Genomic DNA, 24561 nt, shown 5'->3' with positions numbered 1-24561 from the left:
AACTGTCTCTCAAAAGAGAACTCGCATCACAGCACAGCATACAATACAGTTGACACACCTGTACAAACCCTCTCTACCATCCAAGGGTACTATCCATCTCTGTCATGGATTTCCTGTCCCTTGTCCTATCAGTAGCAAGGCTGTACCATACATGTGTCCACTCCTGTACCTTCTTCCTGCATGTGACCTATCTCCTGGAGAAACCCAAAAACATGTTTCCTCGTCGAGAAACCGACGACCTGTTTCCACATGAAACCCTTAGGCCTGTTTCCCGTACATCTAGTTGCATGTTCCCTCATGAAACATCTGGCAACATAGAGATGCCCATAACTGTAGGTCCCACTGTTCCTTTCTAGCAGGAAGAAAACAATCTGCTCCATGAGCACGCAGCCATGCGAGCTTGCATCACTCCCATGCCAAGAAACATATTCAAGTGACGTGTACTTGCAGCCAGAAACCCAAGTACATAGCTGAATTTGCAGCCAAATAAAAACAGCCCATAAACTGTCCCAAAACAGTCCCGAATCCAAAGCAAAGAGAAGCTGAAAGTTCCATCAGATGAACGCCATCTACATGATGTCTATGTTCATGAAAAACCAGCCCTTGTTCACCTTTGTGTCAAGAAAAACCAGCCCTTGTCTTCTGCAAAAACACGCCCCCTCCAAAAAGCACCAGTGCTATTGGGTGTTTCATAGCAAGCAAGGGAGGGAAAAAGAGAGTTAAGGCGCATGTGCAGTCCCACTGCTTTCACCCAAAAAGCAAGCACAAGAAGACACTCAGCTGTGCCTATAGTCCCTGTAGCGCAGCCCGCCAGCAGTTCCTTCCTGCTGTCCGTACAGGCCTGCAGCTACCACCTGTACCAGCCGCCAGCCAATCTGCAGTCCAGCCCACCTGTTGGCATGGGAAAGAGAGAGGGCACACCCAGCTCTGTGCGCCTGCTGTCCTGCAGCCGCCTGCAAGGGAAAATCCCTGCTGACCAGTCTGCCTCCTTCTCCTGCAGTTGTACCTGCTCACAGATGCTGTAGCCAAGCTGTGAATCCAAGAAGAGAACCAGCCAGCCATGTATTCTCAGGCGACCAGCCCTCCTCAGCGAAAAAGCACACACGTCCACAAGAGATAGGCGCCTCTTTTTGCGTGCCAGCCCCTCTTTCTCCCAAAAAGCACACGTGGCCCCAAAATAGCCTAAGGGCCACAATTATCCCCAAAAAGGGGTTCTTTTATAATTTTAAAGGTTTTTAAACCTTTGTCCCCTCCAAAATCCTTTGTCCCCATGAGTTATGAGAGAGAACTTTAATCACTTGGCCCCCTTCACACTTTTGGGGTTGTCCACACATGGGCTTCCTCTTTCACTCCAACCTGATGCCATTCACACTGTCCACCATGTCCCCGTGCACACCTGCATCTTGTCCAGAGAAAAACACAGGGTCGTGACATACCCCCCTCTTGAAATGGCAAGCGTCCTCGATTGCACTCAATGGCACAGTAAAGCATCTTATGAGCAAAGACACCCCATATGGCAAAAACAATGGCCTTCCAATGCATCTGGGTGATAAAATAATCATCCTGCACAATAAGCCACACTGTCTTCTTGCTTGTTCCTTCAGAACCTACAGCAAAAGTCTAAAACCAAATGGAAACACGTTACCTGTGTTAGCCAAAAACAAAACCATGCATCATTCTACATATGACACAGATATGCATGACACACATATGCATTCGCAAACAATATGCTCCTCAAAATGCTCTACCTACTCCAAAGTAACAGTCTAAGGGCTGCTCGCAAGCCTTACGCCCATGGACATCCCGCAGGACCCACGACTGATGGTACAACATGAGCATATGAAAGCACTCAATGCATCCAAACACTACATCCACTAAGTACTTTCCCACATATGTTTCATGGCCATCCCGCAGGAGTTAATGGTGCATCCATGAACATAATAAAGCACTTGATGTATCATACCAACATACATGCAGCACATGACACAATGCAGAGTATTTCCCAATGTATTCTCAGTGGTACCAGGATCCAATGGCACCAGAATACAAAAATACCTCTACCTCAAAAAGTGTATGCATACATGCACAAACAGAGTTCGATCCATATTTCCATGAACCAAACCAACTCTAGGACTGCTCGCAAGACTTATGCCCTCCATAGAGTTATCCATAGTTGCAGTAGTTCAAGGTGCGCGCGACTGCCAACTTTACCATCTCATGTGACTAGTACACAATATCATAGAAGTCCCATAAGCAGATGTACTGTCAGCCTCAGTACCTTCGGGTGAATACAAAGATGTCACCAAGCGACTCCTAGATAACAAATGAGCTTGTCTGTAACAAGGGAGCGGAGGTGCTACCCCCCTCTTGAGCATCAGGCAATGCTCCAGACCCATGCTCTGCTGAACCTGAATGAGCCACAATAAGAGTCGGCTCTAACTCAAAGGCATCAAGATAAAGCTGCAAATCCTGAGGTGAATCTGCTAAGTCACCCTCCTCCATCCACTTCGCATCCATCAGTGAACCTCCTCCATCCACTTCGTATCCATCAGTGAACAGCTCTTGAACTTCACAGGATAGCGACGGGAAACCTTACCCTGTACCTTTCTTTCCTTATGTGCCAGTATATGCGCAGGAATAAGAACCTCGTCAAGTTCCTCCACTTCCATCTAAGCCTCATCTGATACATCCTCAGGCACCCAAAACCTGCTTGCACTCCACCCAAGTGGTAAGCACAAGTCCTCGATGAAGCATAGTAGATCACCACTGCTAAACATAGAAAGAAACTGTCTTCCGAACCCATGAAGCCTCTATGAAGATACCACCGGTGACAAACTATCGAAAGCCATAGCCTTCAACGCATCTCCTGCACCATAACACTTCAACTGCTTCTTGTTCCTGGCCGACTACTTCTTGTCCTTGGTGTCTTTTCTCCTGAGCTTCATCTTCAGCTCTTGCTCTTCACCTCATATAGGCAAAGACACAAAATCCTGTACTGTGTCCTGCACTTCCTTTTCACTTTCCTCATGTTGAAGCTTTTGATGTGACTCTCATGAGACAACCACGAGCTCGTCCCCTTGGGAAAGTTGGCGATTGTCCCAACCAAAGCAACCACGGACTCGCCCACTTGAGAAAGTCGACGATGTGTCCCGGCAAACGGAACCTTGTAAACCGGCCTTCAGAAAGCAAAGGGCGGTGAAACAAACACTCGCACATAAAACACTTCAACACCATTGAGGACCTAGAAAAGGAAAACAAACAGGGGGAGCTAGAGTGCTCCTGCAAATAGTACACGGACACCGATTGGCCCCAAATCGCAGTGGCGCCCCTTGCGGTATTTCTTTAATTGATTTTAAGAGCTTTGATTACAATATAAGGCTGGGAACTCAGCCGTCCCAGTAGATCTCCTGAAGCCTGCAAAGAACCTGCATCTGGCTTCTGATCCACACGGCATCCACAAACAAGTCCAGCCATTGTTCACATCGAAAGACTCTCTCACATTGAGTCTGCATACAGAAGCTTTCTCCCATGATCAAGGCTGCCACATCCATCCATAGCCTCTCACACTATGAACAGCATCACACCCTGACACATCCAGTGCTCCTGTATCACAACACAGACTCCCAAACTGTCTCTCAAAAGAGAACTCGCATCACAGCACAGCATACAATACAGTTGACACACCTGTACAAACCCTCTCTACCATCCAAGGGTACTATCCATCTCTGTCATGGATTTCCTGTCCCTTGTCCTATCAGTAGCAAGGCTGTACCATACATGTGTCCACTCCTGTACCTTCTTCCTGCATGTGACCTATCTCCTGGAGAAACCCAAAAACATGTTTCCTCGTCGAGAAACCGACGACCTGTTTCCACATGAAACCCTTAGGCCTGTTTCCCGTACATCTAGTTGCCTGTTCCCTCATGAAACATCTGGCAACATAGAGATGCCCATAACTGTAGGTCCCACTGTTCCTTTCTAGCAGGAAGAAAACAATCTGCTCCATGAGCACGCAGCCATGCGAGCTTGCATCACTCCCATGCCAAGAAACATATTCAAGTGACGTGTACTTGCAGCCAGAAACCCAAGTACATAGCTGAATTTGCAGCCAAATAAAAACAGCCCATAAACTGTCCCAAAACAGTCCCGAATCCAAAGCAAAGAGAAGCTGAAAGTTCCATCAGATGAACGCCATCTACATGATGTCTATGTTCATGAAAAACCAGCCCTTGTTCACCTTTGTGTCAAGAAAAACCAGCCCTTGTCTTCTGCAAAAACACGCCCCCTCCAAAAAGCACCAGTGCTATTGGGTGTTTCATAGCAAGCAAGGGAGGGAAAAAGAGAGTTAAGGCGCATGTGCAGTCCCACTGCTTTCACCCAAAAAGCAAGCACAAGAAGACACTCAGCTGTGCCTATAGTCCCTGTAGCGCAGCCCGCCAGCAGTTCCTTCCTGCTGTCCGTACAGGCCTGCAGCTACCACCTGTACCAGCCGCCAGCCAATCTGCAGTCCAGCCCACCTGTTGGCATGGGAAAGAGAGAGGGCACACCCAGCTCTGTGCGCCTGCTGTCCTGCAGCCGCCTGCAAGGGAAAATCCCTGCTGACCAGTCTGCCTCCTTCTCCTGCAGCTGTACCTGCTCACAGATGCTGTAGCCAAGCTGTGAATCCAAGAAGAGAACCAGCCAGCCATGTATTCTCAGGCGACCAGCCCTCCTCAGCGAAAAAGCACACACGTCCACAAGAGATAGGCGCCTCTTTCTGCGTGCCAGCCCCTCTTTCTCCCAAAAAGCACACGTGGCCCCAAAATAGCCTAAGGGCCACAATTATCCCCAAAAAGGGGTTCTTTTATAATTTTAAAGGTTTTTAAACCTTTGTCCCCTCCAAAATCCTTTGTCCCCATGAGTTATGAGAGAGAACTTTAATCACTTGGCCCCCTTCACACTTTTGGGGTTGTCCACACATGGGCTTCCTCTTTCACTCCAACCTGATGCCATTCACACTGTCCACCATGTCCCCGTGCACACCTGCATCTTGTCCAGAGAAAAACACAGGGTCGTGACACACCACTCCTCACTTGGTGGATCCCACGTTTCGTGGAGTTCTGGATGCACGGGTCCGTCTCATCATCATCCATTGTATGACACTATCTATTCAGGCACAATTCATATCTTCTCGGAGTGATGCCAGTCAGATGTGGAATGAGATTCAGAGGAGGTTCGGGAGAGTATCTTTCGTGAAGATCGCTAAGTTGGAGGCGGATCTTGAGAAGATTACCATCAGTGACTCAGATAATATCATTGATAAGATTGGGGAATTCACAAGGATCCAGAGGCAGCTTGAGGAGTATGGGAGCTCGATCAACAACCCGATCCATAAACTGTTTGGTAAGCTTCCATCATCCTTTGACTCTTTCAAAGATCACATCTACTTCCGTGAGTCTCTCCTCCCTTTTGAGGAAATCGTGAGTTATCTCCACGACAAGTGCATGCTTCGCGGAAAAGGCAAGTCAGAGTTTGCTTTTGTTGCCTCTAACAAGGGCAAGGACAAAGGCAAAGGTGGAAAAGAAAACTCCAACAACAAGCTGAAAGTCACCACAAAGTCATCTTCTGACGACGACAATTCTGACAGCAACAAGGATCAAGAGGCAGCTTGAGGAGTATGGGAGCTCGATCAACAACCCAATCCATAAACTGCTTGGTAAGCTTCCATCATCCTTTGACTCTTTCAAAGATCACATCTACTTCCGTGAGTCTCTTCCCCCTTGTGAGGAAATCGTGAGTTATCTCCACGACAAGTGCATGCTTCGCGGAAAAGGCAAGTCAGAGTTTGCTTTTGTCGCCTCTAACAAGGGCAAGGACAAAGGCAAAGGCGGAAAAGGGAACTCCAACAACAAGCAGAAAGTCACCACAAAGTCATCTTCTGACGATGACAATTTTGACAGCAACAAGGGTTCCAGGATGGAGGAATCTTGTGAGTTTTGTGGCCGACTTGGTCATTTTGAGGCAAAATGTTTTGGTAGCTAAAGCCAAAGCTAAAGCCAAAGCTAAAGCAAAACAGGAGTCCTCCTCCGATGGCTTAGACACTTCACCCACGACAGATGGTTCAGATACTTCGCCAATGACAGAGGAGGGTACGAAGTCTCATGCTAAGATAGCTTTTCTTGCTGTCTATGATCCTCCTGTTCTTTCATCTTCACAGGAGCAAGATGAGTCCATCCTGGTGGTCACAGAGGAGACTTCTGATTCAGAAGTCAATGCCCTATCCGCAACAGAGGATTATTTACAGGAGTTTCTAATAGAGACCTTATCAGTTTCTCTAATCCCTTTGGATGAGTATCTCCCTTCCCTTGTGTTGTTTCATGCTGATGCCATTATTGCAGATTTTCTCGTCTCTTTCAGAGGAGGATAGTGGTTCTTCTACTGGGCCGGTGGATGATTTTGCTGAGATATCCTCACATATTCTCGAGCTTCCTACTTTGGCAGTTGCTTCTCCTTCCTATGTTTCAGAGGAGGCATCTTCCACTATCTTGGAGCCTGTCCCTACTTTGAACTTGACAACTTCTACTATCACTGATGATTAGTTTGTTCCAATCGTTGTTTCATTTCCTTCTTCTTTAGAGGAGAAGTCTACTTCGGTCCCGATATTTGTTGTTGCAGATGCAGAGGAGGTACCATCTATGGTTCCATCTCGTGAGGGCTTCTCTCTTTAGATTGATCCTATTGTTTCGTCTTCGATATCTTCTCGATCTTCTCGGGGCTTCTTCTGAAGACCTTCTCAGTATTCAGATGTACCATATCTTCGCAAGCTTTGTGCCTTTTATGAGGAGGTTGTTCCTTCAGACTCTTTGGAGGTTTTCCTTCAGCGTGCTGGAGTCGGTCCGCCCATTTGGCGCTGAAGAGGAGGTGTTGGCATTATCATCTCCAGATTGGGCATATATGTGATATTTCATGCTGTATCTAGCTAGATTTATGAGGCCATGCATTCATCTTATTTTAGATAATTTTTTGCTATTTTTGTCTATTTTTTAGACATTATTTTAGTATTTTTTGCATAGTCGGCCAGGCCAGTCCACTGTTTTTATACTGGCCGACCAGCTCTTGTTCAACCTATAAATAGGTGGCTTGGGTTAGCATCATTAGCACATCATTATTCAGCTATTGTTGTTGGTTGTATGCACCTACGGGCAGCCCTCGTGCTCTACTTCAGTAGATAACAAGTTTTCTACTTCAGTTCTTTTGCACATGTGCTTCTTTGCAAGATCTATTTGCTGTTTTTTCTATTTTACAGCCATTCTTTCAGTCTCTTCCCGGATTCCCCAACTTGTCATCCTTCCCTTCTTGGCAACCTTTTCACTAAAAACCCTGCCCGGTCTCCAAATCCACTCCAAATCTGCAAATCTAATGAAGATCTATACATCTGTTCCATCCCATCCCCTAGCCTTTCATGCCGTCGGGGGACCCCCGAACACTTTCTATGGTCTTTTGTTCCTGAGTATTGGCACACTTACTCCACCTCTTGGAGAATCATCCTCCCTTGGAACCGTTGCCTGAAAACCTTTCTTGGTGTGCCCCTAGTGGCACCTGACTGCCATTCCCCTTGGGTCTTGGGTCTTGGGTCTTGTGGAACACCACCAACCAACCTCCTGGGAACTTATTCCATGTGTTGTGTTACTCTCTTTGAGCATGCACATGTCTTGCACATGACAATTATCCCATCTTGTTGGAGACATTTATAGTAGATCTGCTTGGCCCAGGGGCTAAGGGTTGGGCACCTTTTTAGCTCAATATGAATACATTGAGTGATTTTTATGACAAAATTTTGGGCTTGCAAAAGGATGGGGCAGTTTTATATCTATTAAAGCAAAGCTAGTGCTAATAATCAGTCATTTTGAGTTGGATATGTAAGTCTCAGCCTTGGATCAGCGGTTAGCAGTTACAAATTTCAATGACTAGATGGTGTTTTTTGCGTTTTTCAACCGTGTAACTGCTATATCCAGTGAATGCAAGCGAAGTGACCTTCATAGATTTAAACCTTTTCCATATCTCAGTGGCTTTGGGGTCAAGTTTCTCTTGCATCCAAACTTCTAGAAATGCTTTTCTTGTAGATGAAAGTTTTGCAATAGGTAATGCACAAGCCTACCATTAGGATCCTTGGGCAAGCATATTCTTTCTTTGATCTGTTTTGTCTTTCGAGCTTGACACTGTCTGGTTATAGGATGATCCTTTTTAGTCCATAATCAATAAAGCGATTATGTGTAAAGAGACTTTGAGTCACAATCTTGACATTGCCTCGCAATTAAAATAAGAACCCGCCTTTGGGAATATTATCGTTGTTCTATCTTTTTGCTTGGAATGTCAAATCCCATGTTGTAGCATCATTTTGGGAATTCCTTATCAAAATTTGCTTCCTTACGTTATATGTGAGGTTGAGTAGTTTTATGTCGCTCGGTATTGAAGAATCATGAAGTCTTTCTTTGATATATGATCCTGATTCTCTTGAGTTTCCATGTCAAAGGTATTCAAGTATCCGATGAATTTGTTTGAAGCATGTAAGACATCCATTGACATGTTGGAGAGTCCATCTTTTAAGTATTGTGAAGAAAGTCCTTCGGAAATTCTTTGATCACCTACTTGTATTGGCTTCAAGTCTTCAATGGATCCATTTATTGGTGAATCATCATCTTCATTTAATGAATCAAAAACTTATCAATTCCATCCATTTGGTCTTTGAAAGTCACGCTATCAATAAATGATCACTCGCTATTAGTACGAAATTGCTGTTGGATTATATCATTTCGAGAGGGTCTATATCATCTCCAGAGGGTCTACATCACCTTTTCATGCTTGTACTGGTCATTTTATTAGATCCTGCATTGGCTATTTTAGCAGATATTATTCAGCATTTTTCTACCATTTTTAGGCATTTTTAAAGCATTTTATGCTACTGGTCTGTCTGACAGTAGGTCGACTAGCACTCTGGGGGAGTATATTGAAAAGATGCAGGGGAGAAGAGAGCTTGAGCTCTTGCAAGCACACACACACACTCACAGAACCCTAATAGAGAACACACAAGGTGAGAGGCTGAAATCTCTTCTTCTTCTTCACTCAGCACTCAACACACCATATACAAAGATAAGAGTACTCATAATATGAAAGGTACTCAACCAATACATACACGGGTTCTCTATAGTGTGAACCCGACTAAATGAGCTGGCGCTATAACTATGCCAGTCTCTAGAATGGCTGTCACACAGCCTGTCATCCCACTGGCCGCATATCACCCAAGATCTCACCAACCATGCCAGTGGTGTAAGTGGGGCCTATCCCCCAGGCGGGTCATCAGTGTCCACCACCTCACTGGATGAGCTCGATATCTCAACACTCCCCCTTGAGCTCAACTCCATCTCATGTACACCAAGCGAAGCCCTGAATCTGCGGAGCTTCTCTGTACCCAATGCTTTGGTGAAGATGTCAGCTACCTGATCCTCTGTGCTGACATAAACAAGATCAAGGTCTCCTGCCAAGACCACCTCTCTGACGAAATGGTAGTGGACCTCTATATGCTTCGTGCGAGCATGAAATACTGGGTTCCTGGCCAACTGTATACTGCTAATGTTGTCACAGAAAATGACAACTTGTCTATCCACTGATAGATCCAAATCCGCAAGTAGCTTCCTCAACCAAGCTACCTCACATGCTGCCATAGCAGCTCCTCTGTACTCGGCCTCTGTACTGGATAGAGCAACCGTAGGCTGCTTCTTGCTGCTCCAAGTCACAGCAGCACTCCCCAAAGAAAACATGAATCCACTAGTAGATCTCCTATCTGAGATACTACCAGCCCAATCAGCATCTGTGTACCCATGTACACATATCTCTGTCCCAGTTTCATAGAATAGTCCACAATGCAAAGTAGACCTCACATACCTCAGTATGCGTCTCATTGCATCCAAATGCGGTTTCCGTGGAACCTGCATGAACTGACTCACCAACCCAACAGCATAGCTCAAATCTGGCCTGGTGATCATCATGTATATCAAGCTTCCTACTATGCGTCTATACATAGTAGGATCCTCCAAGATCTCTCCTGAATCTGCACTCAACTTGCCATTCTGATCCAATGGCACAGAAATAGGCTTACAGCCTGTCATACCATACTTGGACAACATGTCCAAGCCATACTGTCTCTGCAGTAATCCAATACCATGTGGTGACCTAATCACCTCAATGCCCAAGAAATATCTGAGCTCTCCTAGATCCTTCATCTTGAACTTCTGTCTAAGCAAGATCTTTACATCAAAGATCTCTGCATCATGGTCCCCCGTAATGATCAAGTCATCTACATAGATGACAATAAGCACAACCCCTCTATCACCATGTCTCACATACAGCGAGAAATCTGCATTGGCTACATGAAAGCCAATAGTGACAAGATATTCAGAAATCTTGTCAGACCATGCTCTTGGTGCTTGCTTTAAGCCATACAAGGCTTTCTTCAACCTGCAAACATGCTCGGGGTGACTCACATCCTCATAACCAGGTGGCTGCAACATATACAACTCTTCTTGCAAATCCCCATGCAAGAATGCATTCTTTACATCCATCTGATGTAAAGACCATTGCTTTGACGCAGCCACTGCTATCACAACTCTCACTGTTGCCATCTTGGCAACTGGGCTGAAAGTTTCCTCATAATCAATGCCATATGTCTGCGCATACCCTTTGGCTACCAATCTAGCCTTGTACCTGTTTATGCTTCCATCACTGTTATGTTTTACTTTGTACACCCACTTGCATCCAATGGCTTTCTTGCCTTCAGGCAATTGCACTAAATCCCAAGTCTCATTTCCATATAGTGCATCCATCTCCTCATCCATAGCTTTCTCCCAACACACATTTCCAACAGCCTTATCAATGCATGTGGGCTCAACAACCTGCACAACCTTTGCCATATATGCATAGTGATGTGCCACATAACCATCATAGGTAAATCTCTGCACAGGATTTTTCACTCTTCCAGATCTTCGCAGCTTTTCATTCATGGCTTCCATAGCCTTCTTTACACCAGGTGCTCTTATAGCTGGGATCCCAAGCTCCTCATCGAGGCTCATATATGAGCCACTAGACTCTCCATCAACGTGAGAATGCCCTGCAGAAATGTCAAGCATACCAAGGGGCTCAACCACTTTCTCTTTTCCTTTATGTGATGTACTAATCACATTTATAGGACTGGTATTATGACGCGGCCTGCCACTCCATGGTCTATCAACAGACCCACTATCTCCTGGTCCACTCAAAGACCGTGATTGCTGACCTGCATTTTGTGCAACCACACTTCCACTCACATCAGTCCCAACAGCTTCTTTTTCAGTAGCATACCAGCTGCTCATCTCATCAAAGACAACATCCCTGCTTACCCTCAACTCACGTGTAGCAGGGTTATAACACCTGTATCCCTTTTGCTCAAGGGAGTATCCAATAAACACACATTTTTTAGCTTTTGGATCCAGCTTAGTTCTCAGCTCATCTGGCACATGCACATATGCAATGCATCCAAAGACTTTCAGATGAGACAAATCTGGTTTTCTGTCAGTAAACCTCTCCTTTGGAGTTACATCATGTATGGCTGCAGTTGGAGTCCTGTTCATGATGTATACTGCTGTAGAAACAGCCTCAGCCCAATATCTATGCGGCATATTCTTCTCTTCCATCAATGCTCGCGCAATCTCAGCAATGTGCCTGTTTTTCCGCTCAGCAACTCCATTTTGCTGCGGAGTGTATCTGTATGTAAACTGTCTTCGAATACCATTCTTCTTCAAAAATTCAGAGAACTCATTGGAGAAGTACTCTCCCCCTCCATCTGACCTTAGGCACTTTACATATTTCCATGTTTGCTTTTCAACCAAAACTCTGAAATTCTGAAAGTGAGTGAACACCTCACTCTTCTCCTTCATGAAATATACCCACACTTTCCTTGTGTGGTCATCAATGAAAGTCACATAATACCTGCAGCCTCCCATAGATATGGTCTTCGTAGGATCCCATACATTTGAATGCACAACATCTAGTGCATTTCTGCTCACATATCTGTTACGTGAAAACACATGGTTTGTTTGCTTCCCAAATTGGCATGCTTCACATATTTTCTGCATACCTTCCACTTTAAATTTTGGCAGCCCTGTCACAATTCCTTTAGTCTGCATAGACTTCAATCTCTGCACATTCACATGTCCAATTCTTTTATGCCAAATGTCTGTGTCTGCAACAATTCCTGAACCGTTTGCAAACATCGCAGCACTCATTTCAGGCATGTCTACATTCAATGTAAACATTCTGCCCACTCTGTTGCCTTTTGCAACCAACTTGCACTTGTCTTTAAAGTCTTCAACATAACAACCATCAGGGTTAAACCGAACCTGTAAACCCTGCTCAATCATCTGGCCAACTGAAACCAGATTCTTTGTTATGTTCAGTACATGAAGTACATCTGCAAGGTACTTCACTTTGCCATCCTGCATAGACAATGGCACATCTCCAACATGGGCAATTGGATGAGCAGTGTCATCCCCTGTTTCCACAAAACCTGGTCTTTCCGGGTTTTTATCTCCTTGAACCACTCCCCATGACTTGTCATGTGGTTCGAAGCACCTGAATCCACATAACATACATTATCTTTTTGTGTTGCATCAACATTTTCAGACATGGCATTCACGACATGCTGCATAACAAACAACCTTTCATTATCCTCATTATTTCTGCTTGAGGATGCATAGTTGTTTTGCTGCACTTTTCCATTTTGCATGTCAGCCTGCTTCTTATAACATTCTGCCTGCACATGTCTAGGCTTACCACAATAATAGCATTCACGTGCATCATTATACTGCCTTTGCCAATTTCCACGGTCTCTTTGACTCCCCCTGCCTCTGAATTTGTCTCTTCCACCTGCGTGTTTTTGTTGTTGTTGTTGTGTATTTTGGGACTGTTGTTGTTGCTGCTGTTGTCCATAATTCTGATTACCTGTTCGGCCACCTCCTTGACCGCGTCTACGGCCTCCTCTACCTCGTCCTCTTCCTGAACTCGTGTAGAAGGCCTGTTGCTCTGAACTGTTTTTGCTTTGTGAAGATTGTTGGTCTTCACCCAAGCTCTTCTCTTCGATAATCAGCATAGACACCAAATCTGTAAAGTTGGGAATGTTTTCCCGAGTCTGAATAGACGTCTTGAACGCCTTGTATTGTGGCCCGAGACCACGTAGACAGACTTCCACCTTGTCATCATCATCTACTGACACACCAATAGATGCAAGGGATTCCACAATACCCTTTATCTTCAGCGCATAGTCATTCACAGACATGCTCTTTTTCTCCACAGTATGAAGTTCATTCTTCAACTGTATCTTACGTGCCTTGGTATTTGTTTCATAGAGCTTTACCAAGGTGTCTCACGCCTCCTTGGGGGACTTGGCATCCTGAATGTGCCCAATCATGGTACTTGTATACTAATGGAGAGCCAATACATAACCTTCCTGGCTCCTTGGTTCCAGTCTTTAAACTCTTTCACATCCGCAGCAGTCGGATTTATGTCCGGTATCTCCGGTGCCTCTTCATGCTCACCTTCTATGTAGTCCCAATAGCCCTTTCCCATCAGGAAATTCGTCAACCTGAACCTCCAAGCATGGAAGTTATTCTTATCAAGCTTCTCAGCCACAATCTGGGTTATCCCATCATTTGACATCTTTCCAAACACACAATTTTACCAGAAACAGCACTCTGGTTTTTCTGCACAAACTGCTGTATTTTCTGCAGCGGTACTGTAGTACTCTCAAATGTCACAACCAGTGACTTCAATGTGCATACATTCACCCAATGGCAACTGTAGATCTCTTTGCAGCACCCACAGTGTCTACACAGTCAATCTGTCTTCTTGCAGTTCTTATAACAGAGTTTTGCAGAGAATCAATGACTTACCCGCAGTGCTCGAAATCGCCTGCTTTCTGAAAAACGGAGGTCCAGATGCGCCCGAAACGCGTTTTCGGCCCAGAAAACTGGGTCCAATAGGACAGTATAGTTGCCCTATAGCTTTACTCCCGCGAAGAAAGCTCCTCAATCAGAGATCGTTTGCCGGTGCCTCCCGTAGAGCTCTCGACAAGGGTGTAGTCACCAACACAAATAGGGAAGAGTAGTTAAAGCTCTTACCCTCGTACTGCTTCCTGTGGTTCTCTTGCTTGCAGCTCAGCCCTTAGCACGAACCTAGCTCTGATACCATGAAAAGATGCAGGGGAGAAGAGAGCTTGAGCTCTTGCAAGCACACACACACACTCACAGAACCCTAATAGAGAACACACAAGGTGAGAGGCTAAAATCTCTTCTTCTTCTTCACTCAACACTCAACACACCATATACAAAGATAAGAGTACTCATAATATGAAAGGTACTCAACCAATACATACACGGGGTCTCTATAGTGTGAACCCGACTAAATGAGCTGGCGCTATAACTATGCCAGTCTCTAGAATGGCTGTCACACAGCCTGTCATCCCACTGGCCGCATATCACCCAAGATCTCACCAACCATGCCAGTGGTGTAAGTGGGGCCTATCCCCTAGGCGGGTCATCAATGTCCACCACCTCACTGGATGAGCTCGATATCTCAACATATATAAGGGCTGACCCCCCTTTCCCCCATTTCATCTCATTCTTTTGCATCTTGTTGAGGTCATTAGCAGCTGCTTCTGCTTCTTACCATTGTTTAGTACCTATGGGCTTCCCTCGTGCTCAGTTTTTAGTAATAAACATCAGTTTCCAGCATTTACAGGTCTTCTACCTGGGTCTACGTCTGTGTTTTCTATTTGCTTCACTTTCTTTCGTGGTATCAAAGAAAAACGCTGACCTATGAGCAGAAGAGAGCTGCGTGTTCTGTTTTGGAGTAGAGGCTTCGATAGTTTGCTGCATTTTCTGCAGATTTCAGCGTAGAAGCAATTTTTATGTTGATTGGATTGCTGAAGCCCTCTTCTAGGTGCTGAGGACAGGGATCTACGGCTTGGAGACATCTTCCTTCTTCCTCTCCTTTCAGTTTCCCACTCTCCCTCCCTTTCTTCTTGCTGTGCACAGCCTGAGAGGAGGATTTGCTGATTTTTTCAGCCCTTTCTTCAGAGAAGGTTTCTCGTCGTCAGAGGACATGGCTTCATGAGGTTTCTCTACTGCTGCTCCTTCTCTTCTTGATTCTCCAACACCATCACAGCCTGGATCCCCTGCTTCCGCTCCATAGGTGGTTCCTATTCCCAATCTTCCTCTCTGAGTTTCTCTCATCTAGGTCTTGCTCCCAGCCCTACCCATATACTGTCCTACAATCCTCCCCAAGTCAGTGACTCCATGAAGCTTACAGCAACCAACTATCATACTTGGTCTTTCTACACTCAGTTGTTGTTGGAAGGAGTCGGTGTGTGGATGACTATCTCCACACCTCACTCGGTGGACCCTTCTTTGAGAAGCATATTGGATGCTCGGGCTCGTCTTATCATCATCCATTGCATGACTCCATCTATACAGGCACAGTTTGTCTCTACTCGGAGTAATGCTCATCAGACGTGGATAGAGATCCAGAGGAGGTATGGGAGAGTTTCGACAGTGAAGATTGCCAAATTGGAGCCAGATCTGGAGAAGCTTACAATCACTGAGTCAGATAACTTGATTGAGAAGATTGGAGAGTTCACTTGCCTGTTTTATTTGATTCTTTCAGGGATAATATTTATTTCCGCGATCCTCTTCCTCCTTTTGAGGAAGTTGTGAGTTATCTCCACAACAAGTGCATGCTTCACGGAAAAGGCAAGTCGGAGTTTGCTTTTGTTACCTCTGACAAGGATAAAGGCAAAGGTGGAAAAGGGAACTCCAACAACAACAACAACAACAACAACAAAAACAAAGGCAAAGGCAAGGGTAAACAAGATTCTAAGGAATCCAAGGACCAAAACAATGCATGTGATTATTGTGGCAGGTCGGATCATACTGAGGCTTGCTGCTTTGCTGGTCGTGATGATTCTTGATCAGCCAAAGCCAAGTATAAAGCCCAGGATGCTTCTAAAGCATCTAACAAGGACAACACCAAAGATAAAGGCAAAGTTTCAGAGGAGGGATCTGCCAAAGTTGCATACATGGCAGTCACTGATTCATCCACTTCTTCACATGATGCACTCCTCTTGATCACAGATATGACTTCTTCTGAAGAGGTTAGTGACACACTTGAAGCGGTGGAATGGGTTGGTGATAGTGGTGCTTCTGCCCATATGACCAATCAGGCCCATATCTTGGAGGACTACCAGACTCTGTCTTCTTCAGTTCACATTGGCGACAACTCTTCACTTCCTGTTACCGGTGTTGGTAATGTTTCTTTGGGTTCCTCTGCCACCTTACATGATGTTCTTCATGTACCACGGATTTCCAAAAATCTGTTTTTAGTATACAAAGCTTCTCAGAAGGAATTGGTGTGTACTTTGATGATGAGGTCATCGAAGTAATCGACAGGAAGACTCTCTCGGTTGTTGCCAATGGAGTCCATGATGGAGGTCTCTACAAGATCACCAATTTTGCTTCTAAGATCCCTCGCATTGATTTCCATATTCATCAACTTTTCTCCCCCTTGATGGCAGCTTTGGTTTCTGAGGCAGATACTTCTTTGTGGCATTCTCGCTTTGGTCATGTACCCATTGCTGCCTTACAGAAGTTCTATTCTAAGCAAGTTGTCAGCGGACTATCTCAGCTCAGGTCTCTCTCACACATCTGCTCATCTTGCATGATGGGCAAGCATCATCGAGATGCATTTCCAGAGGAGGCCACTCATCGAGCAACCCGAAGACCGGAGCTTATACATGCAGATCTTGCAGGACCTATGGAGGTTGAGTCTCTTGGAGAGGCTCAATATTTTCGTCTACTTGTGGATGATTTCACTCGCAAAGTCTGGGTATGTTTTCTGGCTCGCAAGTCAAATGCTTTTACCAGTTTCAAGACTTGGATCGCGATGGTGGAAAATCAGTCTGGGGTAGTGTTTCATTCTTCCTGTCTGATAATGGTGGCAAGTTTTTACCATTTGATGACTTCCTTGCTTCGAAGGGCATTCATCGATAGAGTATAGTTCCTTACACTCCTTAGCAGAATGGAGTTGTGGAACGAAAGAACCGGACCGTCGAAGAGATGGCTCGTGCTTTGTTGCATCATGCAGGTGTCCCTCCTGCTTTCTGGGGTGAAGTTGTGGCTACCTCAGTTTATCTCATTAACCGCTCTCTCACAAAAGCGGTTGAGGGGATGACTCTGGAGGAGGCTTTTATAGGACACAAGCCTTCTGTTTCTCATCTACGTGTTTTCGGTTGTGTTGCTTATGTGCATGTCCCAGATAAGAAAAGGACCACACTCGCATCGAAGTCAAAGAGGATGATCTTCACAGGCTACAGTCTTAGATTGAAAGGGTACCTTTTTTGGGATCTGGAAGTTGATGACATCATCATTTCCCGTGATGCTCGGTTTGATAAGAGCTTGTTTGGCATTGATTCCTCTCCATCTGATGCATCTTCCGACTTTTTGGATGATCCATTCCCGACAGATGCAAGTGATCTTATACCTCTTCCACATCCAGCTCCTCCTCTTCCTCCTCCTCTCTCTGTTGCAACCCCGGCGCCAACTGCTACTTTACAGGTTCTCGTTCCTGTTGCACCAGCTTCTGCATCTCCCAATCCCTCTACGAGTCGTGCTTTGACTCCGGGAGTACCCTCACTAGTGCTTATTTCATCACCATTTCCACCAGCATCGGATGAGTCCTCTACTGTAGCTGGATCTTCTTCTTCACGCTTTGAGAGGAAGGCTGGCCTACCTCGGTGGGTTTAGCAACTCTTTAGAGATTCTAGTCTCACTGATGCACAACTCCATAATCAGATCTCTACCACCACCCCTTGATCTCACCGTTCATCTCAGGCTTCCACATCTCATCACACAGTGAATTATGCTCTCATGAGTTCTCTCCAGGAGATCGACGAGCGTGAGAGTCCAGAAGAGGCTCTTCTTTCACAGCCGCAGTGGCGGCAAGCCATGGAAGCAGAGATGGCCTCTATTGAGAGGAATAATGCTTGGTCTTTGGTGCCATGGCCTTTACATCGTCGTGTTATTGGTGTGAGATGGATTTTCAAAGTCAAGTTTCATGCAGATGGTACTTTGGACAAGTACAAAGCCCGCCTTGTTGCTCGAGGATATGCTCAGAAGGCAGGTGAAGACTTTGATGAGACATTTGCTCCTACAGCCAGGTATACTACCATCAGGATTGTTTTGGCTCTGGCTGCACACTTCAGATGGCCCGTGTTCGAGATGGATGTCAGATCTGCTTTTCTGAATGGAGATTTAGAGGAGGAAGTTTATGTTGAGCAGCCTCCTGGTTTTGTGATTCAAGGACAAGACACCCATGTGTATCTTCTGCAGAAGGCTCTTTATGGTCTCAAACAGGCACCCCGTGCTTGGTATCAGAAGATTGATGCCTTCTTGTTATCTCTTGGCTTTGAGAGGGCATATGCTGACAACAATCTCTATGTGCTTCTTTCTGATGGAGATATTTGTGTCATTGTTTTGTATGTTGATGACCTCATTCTTTTTGGCTTAGGGTTCGTCACACAGGTTCAATCCAAACTTTCAGAGGTATTTGAGATGACTGATCTTGGCCTTCTACATTATTTTCTTGGGCTGGAGGTTTGGCAGAAAGATGACTATATCTTCATTTCTCAGCAGAAGTATGTGAAGAAGCTGCTCTCATTTTATGGGTTGTGAGATTGTACACCTCTTTCTTGTCCCATGGATCCCAATGCCAAGTTATCCAAGGAGAATGATACACCCTTGGTGGATTCCACAGAGTACCGGCAGATTGTTGGCTCATTGCTTTACCTAGCCAACACCCGTCTAGACATCTCCTGTGCTATGAGTGTCCTTAGCCAGTTCTCATCAGCCGCTCGAAGGTCTCATTGGCAAGAAGCTTTGATAGTTCCTCGTTATCTTTGAGGTACTTAAGATTATGGCATCACCTACTCCAGTGGTGTTGTTTTGGCTGGCTTCATAGATTCTGATTGGGCAGGCTGTATTGATAGTCGGAGGTCTACATCTGGATATTGCTTCATGCTTGGTTCTAGATTGGTTTCTTGGAAGTCTCAAAAGCAGAGGACTGTTTCTACTTCTTCCAACGAGGCTGAGTGTAAATCCTACCTTCTCTCCTCCACTGAGGCACTGTGGATTCATGAGATTCTGGAGCATTTGTGTTCTGCTGACACTTCCTATATTCTCGGATTCTGAGAGTGCTATTGCTCTAGCATAGAATCTTGTGATATGGGGACGATCCAAGCATATGGAAGTGCATTATCATTTTGTACACGACTGGATCAAGACTGATCTCACCATGGATGGAAAGTATATCAGTTGGACATAAAGATTGCCTTTCTTAATGGGGATCTACATGAGGAAGTTTATGTGAGTCAGCCCATTGGATTTATGATACCAAGTCACGAAGACAAAGTGTGCAAGTTACGGAAGCCTTTGTATGGTCCCAAACAAGCTCCATGAGCTTGGTTTTTATAATTGAACTATCATTTGTGCAAGCTTTACTAATCTATTTTAATGGTTTTACTTATCTGTTGTAATGGTTTATCTTATTGTTTGGTTTTATTGCTGAATTATTATATTTTTTTGGCTGGCTAGTATTGCATCTCTCTGATTTGTTGCCGGAAGTTTAAATGTACTTGCAGGTTCGATTGGATCCTGATCCTTTTTTGAATGAGCTCACTAAGCTATATGAGCAACATCGAGAGAAGGGCTCAGTATGGGTTACACTCAAACGTGGTATGTATCTTCAAATCTCCCAGATTGTAATACTACTAGCTGCTTTATTTGTTTTGTATAGTGCAAAGGTCTACATTTCATGGGCTTGCAAGAGTTTCTGATGGGTTGTGGATCAACCTTTCTAGAACCACAAAAAACTATTTAATTTTCTTTCCCCAAGAAAAGATCCTTCTATCAATAGAAAAAAGGATGTCTGCATGTGGACGGACTACAATTTTTCCAAGGAGACAAAGGAAAAAAGAAAGGGGATGAACCATTGGGATTTGGCCATTCTGGGAGTTGCCCAAAGGTGCCCAATTGATACTTCAATAAAAGCTATGGAGTACCAAGCTTTGTGGGCTGAAAGGAGATTTCCTAAGACAGATAGAGCTTGAGAAGATCCAGGATACTCAAAGTTGGGAGAGAGACTCCTTTTGAGCTAGTATATGCTCGTGATGAGGATTTCTTTGTTTGGTATTTAGCCGGAAAGGATTTCAATAATACGAAGGGGCTCATATTAGCCCAATGTCTAATCTAAAGGGTTTTTCAAACTACTTGGCCTAATTTTCATGTCCTTCTTGGCTTTCACACACAGTCTTATTTTCGCCCAATCAAGTAGTAATACAAGAGGAGGAATATAGAAAGGTCTATAGTTGATTATTTAGCAATCTATCAGGTTAATGCTACATAAAGGCTTCTAGAGACTTTTCACCATGCACAATACTCCATAACTTACACATGGGCTAATGTTTAGATGTTTAGATGAGATTTTATCTGGTATTATATCGATGTTATTTTACTATCCTGCAAGAAAGATTAGCCCAATGTTCTACACATTTATATAGAGTACCCCCTCTTTTTTTTGGTGATCCAATGAACCGGCTTCAACATCACTTTGCTTGATCATTGTATTCATTGCTTAGTTGCACTGGAAATCTAGTGATCATCCACAAGCTTGTTCTACAAATACTCCTTTTGGTAATAAAATACCTTGTTTGGGTTTTGGGGTGCGGGGGGAGGGGAGGGGGTGTGTTGTCGGCCCATATTCCTATTATAGTGTTGGTGCTCTTGTTATTTTCCTTTGTGCCTAAATGTGTGTTTAGTCAAGTGAATCCTTAAGTGTGCTCTGCGATCCGTTCTCCCCGTTACATGTATGGCTTGTTGCCCAATTGTATTATATAGACTGTACGATACAAACTGTGAAGGCCCACCACCCATACAACCTGTTTTCAACTGTTTTTCGATTATCTTCATGCTTGTCATGGTGTTTGGGGCTGTTCCGGCCTTGTTGATCGTGTGGAGAATCAGGCTGTCCCAGGTGAGGGCAGGCTGCGTGGGACAGGCATTAATAAAGCTTATGGAGAACTAGGCTGTTTCTTCTGTGGGAGATTGCAAGGGGATTGTGGGAAACAGGTCTGTGACTGTTTTTTTGGGAGAGCCAAGTTGTCTGATGGGCAATCCTGTGATGGAGCTGTTATCACTCTAGGGTTGCTGTTGGGGTATTTCCAGTTGTGCTAGGGCTTTCGATTACTTGCCTCAGTGGTATCTAGCAAGGAGATCTTGGAAGTTTAAAACATCAGCGTTGGCAAGTCTTGCTTGCTGATTGTATTCATTGCATAGTTGGTCTTGGAAATCTGGCGTGTAGGCTGGGATTTTCCTTGGACACGGTTTGTATGAATTGATACTTCTTTTGGGTAATAAAATACAAGTGACCGGGGGGCTGGTGCGTGCGTGCATGCGTGTGTGTTGAGTTTGATCCGTCTTTGACCTTTAGTGTGGTGCACTGAGATCTATTTTTATGTGGCTTATTCAATGTGGTTAATTGTATTGTTAATGTGAATGATTAAGATATCTGAGAGACACTGCCCATTACAGTAGATTTCCCATAATGTTTTTTGTTCAGTAACATAAGGTTTATGCCAGAAATAATCTTGAAAGGTTCTCAATTCTGAATCTTTGCCAGAAATAATCTTGAAAGGTAATCTGAAATATGTTGTATAAACAAACGGATAGCTTTCAGAGCCTTCATTGACTTGTAATAGAAAGTGAAACGATTGTACGCAAATTGTATTATGACCTTGTGGCGTTCTAGGGACACATGAGATAAAATCCGTAATAATGGACTTTGAAGTACCATTTGGTACTGGCACAAAGTGCAACAATTTAAGTCAACTTTGTCTTTTGGCAAACCAAACATGACTACATTTTCAAATTTAGAACTATTGTCAATTGAAGTCCCATGCTCTTGATGTACAAAAGCACTAGGCAAGCCCAGGTAGATGTTTTTCCCTGCCCTCTCGTATTATGCTGGACTGCTACCAGAACCGTATCCTTGCAACAAGCGTTTGGGAAGTAAAAGCAATATCCTTATTTGAACAAAAGAAGAATCATACGGCTTCGTGATTAAGGAGAGAGAGGGCTATAGTTAAGCTTCTTGAACAATTCATTGTGGGCAATAATCCTCAATGATTTATAGATGTGCACTTTTGATACTCTTAGCACTTTTGGTCAGTAGAACGTCAAACAAGTAATAGCCATTGTTTAAAAAAAAGGATTTTCTTTTGGGTATGTGTACCCGACGGTGGGCCCTTTATTTGTGATGTCGCAGCTGCTGCAGTGAACAGGGGTTGAAGTCATGACTTGCATGTTGGGACTTCGACATCCTAATCACAAGAATCCAGGGCAGGAGACGCTTCTAGTAGCGACTTAAATGTCTAGTGCTTTGTCTAGTCTTGTGCGCTACCTTCTGGTCTGATGGGCTAGACTCACCTTTCTGCTACTTAAAAGTATGTTATGAGGGGTCATGGGAATTTTTGGACAGAGCACTTCACTTTGTTGTTGCCTTTAATGCTCTCAAAGGGGGGGGAAGGCACATCAAGGTTACTATTATGTAATTCTATTAAGGGGGGTAGGCACATCAAGGTTACTATTATGCATGATGTAAAAGTTGTGCTTTTTAAAGTTCTAATAAAAAAATTTGACTTCTATTTATTAATCCCAAGATTTAATTATTTTTGTGTGTTGTGTAGCACCTGTGGACTGGAAAAAGAAGAGAAAGGCTGCGCTTGAATCTCAAGATGAGACAATTGAGTACCGTTGCCTTGTACGAGCAACCGATGGCAAAAGAAATATTAGTACAATGGTATGTTTTGCTAGACTCCTGCTGCTCACAGTAGTCCTTGTTGTAACCATGCATCAAAAGTATGTATAGTTTTCTAATGTGGAATTGATTGATGTCATGAACTAAAATGCTCAGAAAATGAAAACCTACCTCTAGCTTAGTCCAAATGATTTTTCCCCATCAAACTCTGGATCCACATTAAGCTTGCTAACTTTGCAGGTGCCATATGAATGCGCTTGATTGAGATGTGCAAGGGGCTGCTAAATATGCTATACCAGATCACCCCAATTGACTAGGACTAGCGGGAAATCTATTTTGTAACCTTTGCATTTTCCGTGTGACATGCCATCAGCTTGTGTGCAGGTCCCTAGTTCAAGTCAAGCAATGCCTTGACCACTCACATCGGACCCTAGGCAATGCAACTTGGTTTTTTGTGGCAGTGTTGTCCTCATGTGACTCGGTCTTGCCGAGTTTTTCCAGAGCTAGCTGAGCTTAACAAGGTTTTTTGAGGCTCAAGCAGCAACTCAAAATAAGAGCTCGGCAGCACTGATGAAGCAAGGTTGAACCCTTTCAGCCAGAGGAGGAAATGGAGGAGCTGCATGGAAGTTTTAAAACAGTTGAGACGTCCAGATGACAGTGGAGACTAGTGTACACTGAAGTGTGCCAGCAACTGCAAGCAACATAGTGTGTGTTGACGGTAGGGCCTTTTCTTGGAGAGGTGGTTGATTATCTCCGCATGAGGTAAGTTTTCACCACATGGCCTACCCTACACACGTATCGATGTTTGGCTAAGGCCCACACAGGTGGGCACCCTTGGATGTCCACGTATTGTTCAATTGGTCTTGGCTACATTACAAGAGTTCATACTATCAAGTTATAAGTTGATAAAACCTTATTAAAATAGGCCTGGTTCTGTACTTACTACCTGCAAAGCACATCAAGTTGTCTTGCCAAAGTAAGCCTCGTCAAAATCTGTAAGGTGGTTTTGCCATAATTCATCTCGTCTATAGCTGTCTAGTGTCCGTACTAAGGTCAAAAGTCATCCTTGATTTCAGGTAATGTGATTCTTGTCTAGAAGAGAAGGTGCCTTTTTTTTGGGGGGGGGGGGGGGGGGGTGAGGTTCAATAATCTGCATTGAGCATGCTTTGGCTTTTGCAGCTATCAGCCAAGGACCATCAGCGATTTCAAATGGCATATGCAACTGTGTTGAAAGCTCACATGGATGCTCTGAAGAAACGCGAGAAGAAAGATAAAAAGGAAAAGAAATCGGCAGCGATTGTGAAACAAACAACATGATAATGTTAGGCTTTGTAGATACTTTGTATGCACTTGTATAACTTTTTCTGAGGGGAGCCCACATTTAATAACAAGGAACAGCTCATGTTGCATGTGCACATTGGTTTCTCATGAAGCTTTCTCTTTACGTACGGGTGTTCCCCATGCATGACTTAATTTTCTATTTTACAAATATGACAGTAAATATGGCTTAACATGGGTGCTTTGATGCGTTTGTTACTTCAGTATATACAGACCCTGGTAGGTAGGTTTTCAGCCTCTGGCAGTGACAAGAAAATTTCGAGTGCACCTTCCAATTAGAACATGGTTTGCAGC

General features: G+C 44.4%; 1 protein-coding gene across 1 annotated transcript in view; it reads left to right on the top strand.

Moving 5' to 3' along the window:
- Positions 1-24344, top strand: part of LOC147622785 (Signal recognition particle, SRP9/SRP14 subunit) — a 47685-nt gene extending 23341 nt beyond the window's left edge. Inside the window, exons 3-5 of the mRNA XM_086822408.1 lie at positions 19757-19850; positions 22859-22971; positions 24109-24344. Coding sequence (XP_086678534.1) covers positions 19757-19850; positions 22859-22971; positions 24109-24246 — 345 coding nt within the window. The 3' untranslated portion in view covers positions 24247-24344. The remainder of the gene's footprint in view (positions 1-19756; positions 19851-22858; positions 22972-24108) is intronic.
- Positions 24345-24561: the final 217 nt, after the last annotated feature.

Source organism: Cibotium barometz, chromosome 28 (assembly GCF_041138505.1).
Source record: "Cibotium barometz isolate CiBa-2024 chromosome 28, ASM4113850v1, whole genome shotgun sequence".
In the NCBI taxonomy this organism is placed as follows: Eukaryota; Viridiplantae; Streptophyta; class Polypodiopsida; order Cyatheales; family Cibotiaceae; genus Cibotium; species Cibotium barometz.
Note: the sequence above shows the minus strand (reverse complement) of the source record. Positions and strands in the feature narration are given on the sequence as shown.